This window comes from Typha latifolia, chromosome 2 (assembly GCF_019914945.1).
Source record: "Typha latifolia isolate L0001 chromosome 2, TyphaL0001v2, whole genome shotgun sequence".
Classification (NCBI taxonomy): domain Eukaryota; kingdom Viridiplantae; phylum Streptophyta; class Magnoliopsida; order Poales; family Typhaceae; genus Typha; species Typha latifolia.
This window is the reverse complement of record NC_133087.1, coordinates 5,014,912-5,029,314: the sequence shown is the minus strand read 5'-3', so window position 1 is coordinate 5,029,314 and position 14,403 is coordinate 5,014,912. Positions and strand designations below refer to the sequence as shown.

The following is a 14,403-nucleotide window of genomic DNA, read 5'->3' as shown; positions in this document are numbered from 1 at the left end:
CCTCCCCTCTCCTCTCCTCCCCTACCCTCCCCTCTCCCAACCCCCACGCGTCGCGTCCGTGCTGCTGGCCTCCGCTCCGACCCACCGAAGTCACGTGACGCGTCCAACCGATACCTTGTCGCGTAGCTCCTGCGATTAAATGAGCAAGAAATGTCGTAACGGATACCGGTAGTTACACAGCTGGCCCAGCAGCAGCCGCGTGTGCCTCGTAAGCGACGCCCGCGACTTCCGCTGCCGTCATCCATCGCCGACCGCTCGCTCGCCATCCGACGGTCGGCGATGCGCTCCGCACAGGAGAGAAGCCTTTGTGCGCTGCGCCTGCCTGAATAGGACAAATTCCACTCGCCGCATCGCCTGCGCCACGTAGGGCCGACGGCCTCATAATCCGTCCACACGTGTCGCTCTCAGATATCGACGACGACGATGTGATAGTCCACCATGGTACGGCCCTTCTCGCGCACGCACCACGGACTGCGATCGGATAGAACCCAGTCCCTAGGAATTTATCTACAGCCAGGAGGGTGGTCAAAGTTCAAACTTTCCTCTCCGTTCATTTCTTTCGCTTGCAAAAGAATTACAGATAGAGGATATATTGTCAAATTTACTGAAAGATGAATGGAAGATAGTGGCTTCTTAGTTCTACGTCGATATACGAGCTCACAAATTTTATATTAAATATTTTTTAAAAAGGAAAAAATCATATTTGTAAATTTATTTTTGGAATTAAAAAAAAAACCCTCGTTTCAAGTGCAAACAAGGAGGGCGTTTTTTCCGAGGAATGTCTTACAATTAATAGTTTCTCTAGTTTCTCTCTCCAATTTATAGTAACTCTCTCTATCTGTTACATTTATTAATGTACACAAAGGCTTTTATTCTTTTCGTGTCAACCTAGATAACAGCTTTTTTAGGATATCGAGGCGCAATACATGGATGGTAAGAAAATTGCCAAAAATGCCAAAGCTTTTCGTGAAAACTTTGAGCGTGGTAAAGTTGGCTAGGCTAAAACTCGTGCACTCCGGGGTGCATGGGATCCCATCCCCAGCGTCGGTCCTGGAACATTTGGCGCCACCACTCGTCATCTGACGGCTACTACGTCCCACACTCCCACTTCTCTACAACGCGTCGATTCGTCCTTCCTACGCTCGGCACATAGCCATCACTTGATGCCAATACGCCAAAATCCCCTCCTGGCCCTGCCCATAAATAGCAGCCGCTATTGGAGTTAGAGGGGGCCCAAGAAAGTGCGACCGGACCTCGTAAGTGATAGATTCCACCAGTATGGAGGGCCAAACTAAAAAACGGCTCCGAATCATCCTCCGCTCTGGGGCCCATGGTGAGACCGACCCCACCAAGCGTGTCAGGCGTGACGGTGAGGGCTCCACCTCCGGCGATGCACCGCCGCTGCCGCCTCCGCCTCTGCCTCTGTCTCTGCCTCTGCCTACTCCTACTCCTACTCCTCCTCCTCTGCCTCAGCCTCTGCCTTTTCCGACGTCCCCGTACGGGTCCTACGGCGTCGTGTCCCTCATCGGAGGACGCCACAAGATGGAGGACTGCGTCGCGGTGGCGCCCCGCTTCTTCCGGGACTACGACTTCTTCGCGGTCTACGACGGCCACGGGGGAATCCACGTGGCCGAGCTGTGCCGCGGGAGGATCCACGTGGTCCTGGCCGAGGAGATGGCAGAGGAGGCGCGGCACTTCCCTTCGGGCGGGGCCGGCGGGGAGGTGGGGATGTGGAAGAGGGCGATGATGACGAGCTTCACTAGGGTGGACGCCGAGGTGGCTGCCGGGGCGGCGGGGCCTAGAGTCGGGCTGGTAGGAACCACCGCCATCGTGGCGGCTGTCGGGGCCAAGTGGATCGTGGTTGGGAACTGTGGCGACTCGAGGGCGGTGCTCTCGCGCGGTGGCGTCGCCGTGCCCCTCTCCAACGATCACAAGGTATAATACCTTTTGCCACTTATAGCCTAATCATAGTTAAAAGTGATTAGCGTTCCACATTGTTAGTTGAATCAAAATATATCATCGTAACTGTTTTCTTGATGCTCACAGATGAAGCTAGAAGTAGAAGTGGAGCCAGCTCCAGTTTTCTTATTCCTGAAATACCTTGCATAGCAAGGATTTGAAGTAAAAGTCTTGTTCTTGAAGTTGCTATATATATATATATATAGAAACAGAGAGCCTAGCAAAAGATTACAATTCCTTAGTTTAGTACATCACGGGTTAAAGTTTCATATGTGGTTGACTTCATTGATAACGTTCTATATTTTAGGTGTAAATTGTTAAAAAGATTACGATAGAAGTAAGAATTCTTGTAAGAACCTCAAGGTGGGATTTAGGATCATTCGAGATATCAACAGTAAGCATGAGAGAGTAGGTTACCATAGGCCGGTTTGGTCGTTGAAAACTAAATTGCATCGAATCTAGCTGAACAATGAAATATGGAAATGTGGTAACTTCCTCATTTGTCGTATCGAAATGTTGATCATTATGCATTCTTAGATTTTTTTTTGGTCGATTCGTTCGGTTTGTCGTTAAGTTGCCCAACAATCGCTGATCCTGTCTGAGGGGCTCTGATAATTACTTATTTTTATGTTCTTTTGCTGATTTCCTTTTTGTCGCGTAGAATTATTGGCTGTTGTCGTATACGATCATTTGCCGTTATTTGCAAACCAATCAGATGTCAAGCATTGTTGAACATATGCATGACTTGTGATGAACGTATAGATTTCTATGTAGTAATGAGTAAAAATTTGGTATCTAACCAACATAATAATTGAAAAGCAATGTAAAGAATAGCATTTATTGCTATTACTCACCTACATATGGTAGAACATTGAAGTTTGAGAAAAAGAACATATAAATACAGAATATATTCACTTTGAAACATTTAAAAGTCAGTAGCATATGTAACACGGTCTTCATTTAGATGGCATTGCATGAAAGATTCAAGCAAACAATATACAGTTATCAGTATTGAAAGGTACTATGTTGAATCTAGATGATAAATGAGCTGCTGTGTACAATGGCAATCTTCTTTTTGATGTTATTCTCTGGCTGACTTCTCTGTCGCTTGTTATTGTACGTTCTTGAAGTAATTCCTCTCTTTATAACAACGCTATTTGATCAATTCCCTTTTTGTTATAAGTTCCTAGAATAATAGATAAACTTCACTTACATTTGGTAAAAGTAAAAGTTGAATTCCTACATGCTTCTTAGTGATTTACACATAAATTTGTTGCTAAAATAATCACTTCCATGTCAAGTGTCTCAGCTTGTGGTACAGAGTGTATATGTCATCATGCTTGCATGCATTGAACCAGCATTGTCTTTGATAATTTGTCAGATTGGCCCAAATGGATAAGAAATTAACTTATGCCTGGGAGTTAGGAGCTCAAGTGTATCACCATATGTTCTCCAAGTTGATTTTTCTTTTGATTTATTGCATGGATAGTTAGAAGTGATCTTTATAGTTTTCTGCTTAGCCTGACCGTCCAGATGAGACTGCAAGAGTGGAAGCTGCTGGAGGACAAGTATTTGAGTGGAATGGTTATCGTGTCTTTGGAGTTCTCGCAACTTCTAGAGCCTTTGGTATGTCTAACGCTACAGAAGTGAACTAAGTGGAAGTCAAATAGATTATAATTATTATTATTGCTTAACTTAAATCATGAATATGTTTCATTTTATTAAAGTCATTTGTGTTTCTTTTAGCAGTTTGTTCCAAATAATTATTTTCCAGAGCAAAGAACTGCTTTCCTCTGAAGTTTACATCATTTTGAACGAAACAGGAAGGAAAACAACCATGTAAACTAGATTAGTTTTCTGTTGGAATACCTCAGCATATGTACAAATTATCTAACATACTAGTGTACTTTATGATAAAATATCTAAACATATGTGGAGTAAAATAAAACTTGATAAAATATTTTGACTAAAGAATAATGCTGCATCAGTATTTGTGCAACCTTAAGCTTAATTTTTTCATCCATACATGCTTTCTTTTTTGTTTCAAATGCTTGCCCCTTGTTAAATATTAATTTACATTGCCATTATATGACTGATTTAGCAATATGATAGTTGTTAATTACTTACTATGGACTTATATGATGTGATGATCCTGAATAACTTTTCAACTCAGTGATCTCATCAACTATGAGTGACGATTTGTTCATATTTGTGAAATGTTTGCTCAAAGTTGCAAAATGTCATGTACATTCATGCATCGACGACACGGCATTACATTAAATTCAGTTCTTTTCTTAACAAAAAGACACTCTGCAGGGGACTTATATCTCAAACCATATGTGACTGCTGACCCTGAGACTACTGTGATCAGTCGAACCGAGCGGGATGAGTTTCTCATACTGGCAAGTGATGGATTATGGGATGTTGTGACCAATGAGACAGCATGCAGGGTTGTGAGGCAGTGCCTCGATGGAACTGCAAGCAAGAGGCTACCAAAGCTCGTGAATGGCCGTACCGCTAATGAGGCAGCAGCTGTCTTGGGCAAACTCGCCCTGACCAGAGGAAGCTTTGACAACATTAGCATTGTGGTGGTTGATCTCCAGAACATAGCAGGCAACAATGCCTAAGGCATTGAAACCTTGTTGCTTCTCAAGGTTCTTATTATTATCTCTAGTTTCGTGTTAAATAGTGTTGCAAGTTATGTTATAAGTTAATGGGTCTGTGTCTATGTTTAGTAGTGAACTCAGCTGAACAGCTTCGCAATGAAAGCTGTTCATGAGTATGTTAAAAGTTCAGTTAACAGTTGTCGTCAAGGTTGAAAATTACAGTGTGTGTCTCTCTACCGGTCTGAGTGGTTTTGGATCAAATCTGTTCCTGGGTCAATTTGTGAAAGGTTCGGTAATCTGTTATGGTAAAGTTGCAGGGTTCTCATGTAGAAAACTTTGCTTTCTATTAACAGTGCTTCGCGAAGTTGTTTAATATCAATTTCGTAAATCTTGGTTCTATAGAATGTGCAAGTTGATGACAAACTTCTTGGATCAAGCTCTTTCTTCAGTGATGTATCAGTATCTTGCTATGGAAAGTTAGTTCATAGGAATACCATAGTCCATATATGTACTTGAAGATATGTATCAGAAATTTGCAGAGATGCACTTGAAGGTAAGTGTGATCATTGGGAGAGCTGACAGATTTTATTTGAGAAGGAATATTTTCTTTGCTTCTATTGAAAAAGTTATAAATACTTTAGGAGATTGGATTTACTACATGATATTAATAATAAAATACAGAAAATAAAATGTGAAAAGATAATTGTAGGCATGAAGATATTTTTACATTGAAAGAGCTCAATCTAAGTAAAAGATTACAAATCTAAACTCAGATTGAAATTTATCACTAATAATTATAGCAATTAAAAGATAAACTTACAGACCATTTGTTGATTCTTACGACTATATTTTGCAAGGTCTCATTTGCTTGATCTCATAGTGCATTACTTCTTATAATCGGTTTCCAAACCTCAAGGATCTTTAGGGTTAATCTTTCTAACTCAGTGACCTAAGACATAATTTTTTCAAATCTGATGTAAATACGATGAGTATAATAGCAAATCAACACGTTCTACCTAAAATTGTGAGGTAATCTCGAATAACCTCTAAAGGATGTTTCAAATACCTTAGATTAGGTTAAAACCTCCTTAAACACCTCTTCCAAATAGAGTCCTAATAGCCTCAAAGAAGTACACCCCAAAGTTATTAGAAAATTTCAGAAAAAAATTGAATCCATACGGGCATATCTTAAATGGTTTGAACGCACTGTAATTTTATACCCGAACTTCATATATGTTTCATCTTACGAGCTAACACCATAGAACTGAAATTTTCGACTCTAAAATTTGATCTTCCATTTCAATATTCTAGATTACAAAGTATTAATCCATAGCCATTACACATCCTAATAGAGTATAACAAAAGTTTTGTTTGTTATCAAAATAATATGCTAAACTTATACATAAACATACCATCTGAAATACATGTGAGTAATAAAAGAAATATAATATATCCATAACAAACATTAAATGATGTTATACATAAATACTTAATCTTAGTAAATCACTCTCATCTCACACTTTTTATCATAAATTGACAAAGTGCATTAATCAAGGAGGAGAAAAACATATCATTTGATCAGTGCGGTCATCCAAAGACTCATTAATATCATTTTTCATCCAAAAATTTCATAAAATGCACAAAAGTATTCCATAACCTCATTTTACAATTAAATGTAACAGTCCAAATTTCAAGAATTTAATATTGCAAAAGTATAAAGTTCTAAAAAATCTCAGCTCAAAATGTCAAATTTCATTTAGACAAACTTAGTCATTTTGTTTAACAAGATACCACAAATATCTAGTATTTTTTAGTTTGCATCTAGGATTTTACAACAGCTAGAGAAAGAAGTTTACGCATTATTATTTCATGGAGAATAGATGCAATAAATATATATCGAGCATCCATGGTTTGATCACATTCTATGGTCCAGTGAGCACAATCAGTTGCTTGCTCAAAGAACATCTAGCCTATCAAGTTTACAAATGTTGCTCTCATTGTCCTTCACTAGACGTATGACCTTTGCGTTTAGTTTAAAACTTTTCTTCGCAATATGAAAAAAAAAATCTTCACGCAATTGATCAAAAGCATGGTGAAGTTCATTGTCACAAATCTCATCATTTATAGTATCAAAGAAGCAATTTCTTTCTCCTACACTCTCTAGGGTAAGCATATGATTAACACATGACATGCTAGAAGACATCACTAGGGAATCCATAGCAAGTGCAACTTTGCTTCCTGTGTAATTCAGCCTCTTATGTTGCACCTAAAAGTGCTCATTCATTAGGGTCATCCTTGAGGAAGCCACGGTTAAGTGTTGTTCTCCAGTCTAATATACACATCCAGTTTTGCGTTACATGCACTATCAGTAGTATCCTTGGAGAATGTCACTTCATATGAACCATGTTGAAGATGGCTTGCCTTTTCTCTTTCTGTATAAGTAGTGTTTCAGTCACAAAAAGGTGGAGAAAACTTACAAGGAGAAAGCACAGTCAAATGGCAATCTAGAGGAACAAAATGATTGCAGTGATGATGCCCTAGTGTTATATTATGTTCGTATCTGATTAGCTTCCCATCGACACATTCAATTAAGGGATTCTAGCACAATTATACTTGCATGCATATAGATATTCCTCAAGAAGATGCAACTTGTTTACAAAATTATGTTCATGGTTGTCAGCTGCAATGGATTTTCTTTTGCATCTCCGACAACTCGAAAAAACTGCCCTTATTAACTTATACAATCAGAATTACAAGGTAGGACCATGATCCATGAACGAGGAAGATGTATGTCACCAGTATTCTCCACAGGAACACTCTCCATTGCTAATCCGATGAAACCTATTAGTATCTCTTACAATGATTTCCCGTCCGGTTGCTTTCGAAATGTACTTGATTGCAGTGTGACAATCTCCGCAGACCCGAAGGTTTTTGAATATCCTTATGGGTTTAGGAGCTGAAGTAGATATGATTCCAAAAGCCACTGCTATTTTCTCACTGTGCTGAAACAGATACTGTTCCTTCAGTTCATCATCTACATCATGAAGTACGCAACTTGTATCTGGCACATATCCCATAGCCTTTATCTTCTCTAACAACAAATGTAACCCTTCATATATATCTCGAGCTCGTGGATGACAAGAATCTCCTACGTGGAATTCATGGATGTTGTTCTCTATCTCTATCCAACTCAATCCAGCTTCTTTACTCAAATTCCTTTCCTTCATGGCACTCCTTAATTTTGCCACATCTTCCCACTTGCCTGCCTTGGCATACAAGTTTGAGAGCAATACATAGGCAGCTGGATCATTTGGTTCAAGCTCCAAAATATTCTTAGCTGCTATCTCACCAAATTTGATGTTCCCATGAATTCTACAAGCACCTAGCAATGTTCTCCATACCAAGGCATCAGCCTCGAAAGGCATCAAATAAATGAACTCGATAGCCCCTTCTAAATATCCTGCTCGTGCTAGAAGATCAACCATGCATGCATAATGCTCCATCCTTGGAGCAATTCCATGACTTTTCTGCATGGAGTTGAAATACTCTAAGCCTTCCTTAACTAGACCAGCATGACTGCAAGCAGATAGAACAGCAATGTAGGTAACCTCATTTGGCTTAGCACCAGCTGAGACCATTCTACGAAACAATCTGAGTGCTTGATCAGCAAACCCATGTTTAGCAAAACCAGTTATCATAGAAGTCCATGTGATCACATTAGGATCATCCATCTCATAAAAAGCTTTGCATGCATCCTCTAAGTTCCCACACCTAGAGTACATGGAAACAAGAGAATTACCTATGCACTTATCAGATCCAAAACCGGACTTTAGTAACTGAGCATGCAATTGTTGGCCCTTAGTCATTAACCCAACACTTGCAGCAGCACTTAAAAGACTAGCAAATGTGAAAGCACTGAATCCAATATCCATACTCTCGATTTGATGGAGTTCAAAGGCTTCTGCGGAATTAGAGCTCTTGACAAACCCATCAATGATTGCATTGTAGGAAATCATATTCTTTTCAAATAGCAGCTCAAAAGCTCTCCGGGCATCATCCATTCTACCTGATTGTGCATACATGCTGACTAATGAGTTCCCTACGAAATTAACAGATGCAAGACCTGATTTGGTGACATGGCCATGAACTTGTTTACCCACATCAATGCCAGATAGATTAGCACATGCCTTGAGAATGCTGGAGTATGTGAACTGGTTTGGTCGAACTCCTTCCTCCACCATCTCACAGAAGAGCCTGGTGGCTTCCTCTTCATGGCCATCACATTGCGCATAGCCAGACATAATTGCCGTCCATGACATGACATTATGCTCAGGCATCCAATTGAAAACTTTTCTGGACTCATCCATCGATCCTCCTGTCGCACATTTGGCATACATGTCCACAAGGCTACAACCAACACAGACATCAGAAATCAAGCCAGTTCGAATGGCCAAAGAATGCAACTGCTGCCCCAAGCAAATCGATCCCAACTCGGTGCACGAAGAAATCACACTGCTTATAGTAAACCGATCAGGTTCAAAACCATCAAGTCTCATATCTGAAAACAAATCAATCGCGTCCTCTCCATGTCCCTCCTGCCCGTACCTTGTAATCATCAGAGTCCAAGTAACCACATTCCTCTCGTGCAAACTATCAAACACCTTACGAGCAGAAAGCAAGTCACGGGTCTTAGCAAACATGTCAATCAGAGCGCACCCAACAGACACATCTCCCCCAAAAAATCCCATCTTAATCACAGACCCAAGAACCACTCTCCCAACCCAAACATAATCTTCATTCGAGCATGCCTGAATCACGGCACAGAAGCTATACTCATTTGGGTTAAACCCCAACTCAAGCATTTCATAGAACATCATCACAGCTGTTCCCTCCATACCATTCTTAGCAGCGCAGGAGATCATGGTGGTCCAAGAAACCACGTCTCTTCTGTTACCCATTTCTCCGAACAGAGAGACGGTGGTTTCCCAATCCCCGCACTTAGAGTAAAGGGCGAGGAGGGAGTTGGAGACGACGTTATCGAGCTCGAGGCCCGAGGCGAGGAGGCGGCGGTGGATAAGGCGGCCGAGAGGGAGGTTCCTAGAGCGGATGCAGGAGCGGAGGAGGACGGAGAAGACGACGAGGTCGGCGGGGACGCCGCGGGCGGACATGAGTTCAAGGGTCGAGAAGGCAGCATCGAGGCGGCCGCGATCGGCGAGGCGGATGAGTTGGTGCTTGAGGCGTTCGAGAGAAGGGTGTTTGGTTGAGATCTGGGGGATTTGGGTTGTAGATTTCTGGCGGGAAGCGTGGGAGGCGGAGGGAGGGAGAGGGAGAGGGAGAGGGAGTTTGAATTTGGCGGGAAGGGATAATAGGGTGGGATTCATGGTTGTCCAATAGTTCTGGCGGGGGGCAATACGTGGTTTTATAGGCTAAGTTTTGGTTCGGTATCAACTACTTGGTTCAATTTCCTAACTTGGGCCGGGCCTGTATTTCTTTGATCTTAGGCATATTCAAATAAACCCAAAAAGCCCAAATAAGTTATTGGACCGGGCTTGTATTGCTTTCGATCAGATTCAAATTAAAATTATACGGATTTCATATAATAATTAGTTGTAAATCGAGAATGAGATTATAATCTATTTGTACATATTACACTAACATTTAGTGATGAAAAAATTAAAAAAAAAAGGATTTTTACACAATTGTCACCAAAATCATTGTGCTCTTTTGGATATATTAAAACACAAATTCAATCTTAAAAAGACTATATTGTCCTTGCATAAATTATTTAAAATAGTTTAAAAACTATCCAATATTATACCCTAGTATAACAAAATATTGACACAAAATTATTGATAAATATTTTACACTCAAAACATAAAAAGAAGGGAAGTTATTTTAGTCACACACACATATATATATATATAGTAATTATAGTAATAACAATAATAATATGTTGGAAATATTTTATTAAAAATTAATGATAGTAGTGATTCTAAATGATTTTTATTTATGACAAGATTATTCAGTGTGTCAACAACACAGCGACGACAATCTTGACCTGATCTCTCTCCCTACGTAGCTCGCTTGTTTGCCCTCAATTCCCTTTGGCTGATCATTCTTTCGCAAGAACACCTCTTATTTGCTATTATACGTATTCATTGATCGATGATCTCTTGGCGAATCCATCGTCATTTACACGGCGATGGTGACTTGGTAGCTGCCATTCTTGTTCATGCATGCATCATCACAGGCTTAACAGGACAAACATATAGAAGCCTAGCTCGATAGGACCCGTGATACTTGTCCGTTTTATCACAATACCCTACTTCTTTCTTTCTTTCTTCTTCTTCTTCTTCTGTCTTCTCCAGCCTGTGACAAACTTGTGGATCTTATGAATTCATATATCACTGTCTACATGTTCCCTACCGTATCATCTTGTGATGCTTCCCATAGAGTACTCTCTCTTCTCCCACACTTGTTTGGATGTTTATAATATATATATATATATATATATATATATATATATATAGATATAATATTACATAATCTATAAAAGAGTCCAACTTTGTTGATCATCTCACTTAGACCTACTTCCCGTCTCTTTTGTCACCATTAATTTTTCTTCCATTTTTTTTGTCTGGTTATTCTTTTCGGCTTCATTAGGGCCATGCGTCCACACTTTAAAAAAAAACGTTGTAAATAATAAATTGTTGGCCTATATGGTAAACCAGCCAGTTAGGGAAAAGTAGAGTCGTGCGACTAGGTGTAAGAGGGGGGAGACTCGGACGATAGAGGTAAGAAGAAAATAAATCTTACTCATTTCATCGTTCATACATACCTAAACTACAAATATATAAGACTCTATTTATAGAGAAAGAAAGTAAAAAATTTCTAAGGTAACTTAAAAAAAGTTAAGAATTAATCCTATTCATCTAGCTCATGTGGTCCCTTGGATTATATCATGATTTTTCATACGTTGTATGAATATTTACTTATTATTCTTTTTATACTATGTAGACTATAAATTTCTACAATTTAGAGACTTAAAGTTAACTCAAACTCAGACTGCATTCAAACTTGGACGGTATCAAATATTAAAGTAGGGGTGGTTTAAATCTTACCAGAGCTATCATCATTTAAAATATAAGCATTTTGACTGTTTAGTTTAAATACATGGTCTAAACCTTTAAAAATATATCGAGCTAAATATGTGAGAGAGTCCATAAGTAGCAATAAATAAATCATATACTGATGTTGCCGAGAAACCTAACATGGATGCTATGGACTAAGAATTTGACTCATTTGACTCCCGTTTTGGTGCCTTTAATTAACCCTAATCATCTATTAAATTTCCTTTATATATGCTATTATTTATATTAATTTTTTTTCTTTAAAAAAAAAGTGCCCTGCTTCAATAATATATAACACACTCGCCCTACTGTGATGCATGTGACTACACTTATTCCCTTCATTGCATTATTATAAATATAAATCCATACACCTTTCAAATTTATTTAAACGATATGTGTCTATGTTTGTTGTACATGAAGCAAGTGTCCATGTGTGAATGCTTCCTCCTTATCCTAATCCCATCGTCAGCCTTATCTCATGCTAATGTCACTGGACTTCCCACTAATTACTAATACCAAGAAAATCCCCAAATGGGACTCCTCACTGTGTCAAACTTGTCGAATACCAATTGATGGCTAAACATTCCATCGGTTGAGCACACCTAATTGATCACGGTGACCTTTCTAAGTCTTTCTAACTGTGGTCCTCCAGGTCTACGTGGGCCTTGTGCAATTTTCTACTTCCATAATTTGGAAAGCAACTAAATATTCTCAAATTAAGATCAAAATCTAATAGGATTTTCGTCTGTTCGACATCCGACGGCTCTGATCATGAATGTTACTTCTCTAAAAGAAAAAAAGAAAAAAAAAAGATCTCTCGGTCTTAGATAAGAAAAGTTTGGAAAAGGATGTGAGTGATGTCTGAGGGGCAGGTGGGAGAATTAATGACTAGTTTTGGCGTATAACTACTTGTTTGTTCCAGCTTGCCTGCTACCTCCAAACCATCGTTCTTCCTTATACGTCTAACCATGTCGGCACTCGACGTGATTTCCTGTTTCTTTATAATCTCTCAATTTCTTCTTCTTCTCTTTTTTTTCCTCCACAATATCCAATGTTTTCCTTTCGGATTTTATTAGTCTGTTGTTGTTTGATAGCTTAAGTTTTAACGCCCATTAATATTTTTTTTCGGAGACTATAGTTTAGGACGTGTTAGTTTGCTTTCTTAACTCTCTATTTTCTACTATTATAGTATAGTGAGCAGTATATCATATTATCTAGCAGGACCACGGATCACATGAAACTGTAAGTTATTACGTGATAATCTTTTCATTTTTTTATACTTATTAGTACTGTAGAACTAAACCCCATATATACTCCTACACAGATGTGCTGCTGTATAAATTATGCATAGTATTAAGATGGTGGTTCTATTAATTTCAAGTAGTTCGAATGGCTGATGTCAATGTTTGGACATCTTGTTTGCCCACCTGTAGCTTGTGGAGCAGATGTGGCTCCACAAGCATCGTTTCTATTCAAGATTTAAGTACTTCTTCCACTGTCACATGATCAAAGAAAAAAAAAACAGAAAAAAAAAGAGGAGTTAAAGGATAAAGTAATCATTAAATAATCATTTTATTTAACGTCTTCTCTTCGTCTACACCGTCGTATAGAGTGTGGGAGATAAATGAGAAGGTGAACTTCGTAGCCCAAATTGTGTGGGTCCAAAGAGGCCAAGCTAGGAATTTGGTAGCTGAAATGGTGTGATCGATTCATCAAGGTGTATGTTTGCTGTTAGTAGCCAAACAAAACAACGTCTTGGCCCTACCATGTGGCTCTTGGTCTGGAACTTAATTTAATGTCAGTGGTCACCTTTGAAAGCCCCCCAAAGTTGCCTTCTTAAATGCCTCATCTTCTCACTTACCATGTTACTTATAACTTTGTGAGAGAAGAGAACGAGACCCCCTCCTTCCTCTTCGCCTTTCCCCCCTCTGAGCCACTAACTACTCATCTCATATGCTCTTGGGGACAATAGTCAATTACGTAGCACAATATACACATCAGAGGGCATGGGCAACTGCATGGAGAAATCTGCAGCAAGTCAAGCGATGCAGAAGGTGAAGGAGCCGGAGGAGAGATTAATGCAAGGATCAGGTGGCGATCTTGTTGCAAAGGAGGGTGGCTTCAAGGTTAAGATTTTGCTGACGAGAGGGGAGCTGGAATGGCTGGTGGTGCAGCTGAAGAAGGGAGAGAGGAGGCTGGAAGATGTGTTAATGGAGATGGGGAAGGAGGTGAATAGAGACAAGTCTAAGGCTTTGGGATGGAAGCCCAGTTTAGAGAGCATAGTGGAAGGCAGTGAGGTCCAGAATTTTGATTGAGTACTCTTGTAATTTATTTTTAGATCTTCTCCAGTTCTTTTTCCTTGGTCATCTCCTATTGGTGTGCCTTCTGGTATGTAGATCAAAAACTTGTAAATTATTATCACCCTTTTCTTATCCTATTTTCAAGGACCCTTAGAGCAAGGCTTTATATATATATTATGATTAGCAATCTGTTAAGGGAAAAAAAGGAAATTAAGAAAGATAAAAAGAGCTAGGCTTTGCAACTTAGTCATATTTCTCTGAGCACTTTTGCATGATTTAGCAGGAGGGTGGTTTACTTTCCATGTATGCTTTCTGAAGTAGACTTTTATAACTAGGATTGGCTTTCAAAAAAGAAAAAGAAAACAAGGTCACTGGAGTAGGAAAAGATGGGTGATATGGACTCCCAAC

At 39.6% G+C, this 14,403-nt stretch overlaps 3 protein-coding genes across 3 annotated transcripts; 2 read left to right on the top strand and 1 right to left on the bottom strand.

The window, feature by feature from the left end:
• The first annotated feature begins 1,227 nt into the window (after positions 1–1,227).
• Positions 1,228–4,944, top strand: LOC140782494 (protein phosphatase 2C 51-like). The gene is made up of 3 exons (XM_073129085.1): positions 1,228–1,935; positions 3,480–3,585; positions 4,276–4,944. The coding sequence occupies exons 1-3, from the start codon at positions 1,279–1,281 to the stop codon at positions 4,584–4,586; spliced, it is 1,074 nt and encodes a 357-aa protein (XP_072985186.1). The 5' UTR covers positions 1,228–1,278; the 3' UTR covers positions 4,587–4,944.
• A 2,217-nt stretch (positions 4,945–7,161) lies between these two features.
• Positions 7,162–9,875, bottom strand: LOC140782205 (pentatricopeptide repeat-containing protein At3g49170, chloroplastic). The gene has a single exon (XM_073128657.1). It carries the CDS (start codon positions 9,731–9,733, stop codon positions 7,358–7,360), a length of 2,376 nt encoding a protein of 791 aa, XP_072984758.1. The 5' UTR covers positions 9,734–9,875; the 3' UTR covers positions 7,162–7,357.
• Positions 9,876–13,701: 3,826 nt separating this feature from the next.
• On the top strand, positions 13,702–14,010 carry LOC140781409 (uncharacterized). The gene has a single exon (XM_073127357.1). It carries the CDS (start codon positions 13,702–13,704, stop codon positions 14,008–14,010), a length of 309 nt encoding a protein of 102 aa, XP_072983458.1.
• The last annotated feature ends 393 nt before the right edge of the window (positions 14,011–14,403 follow it).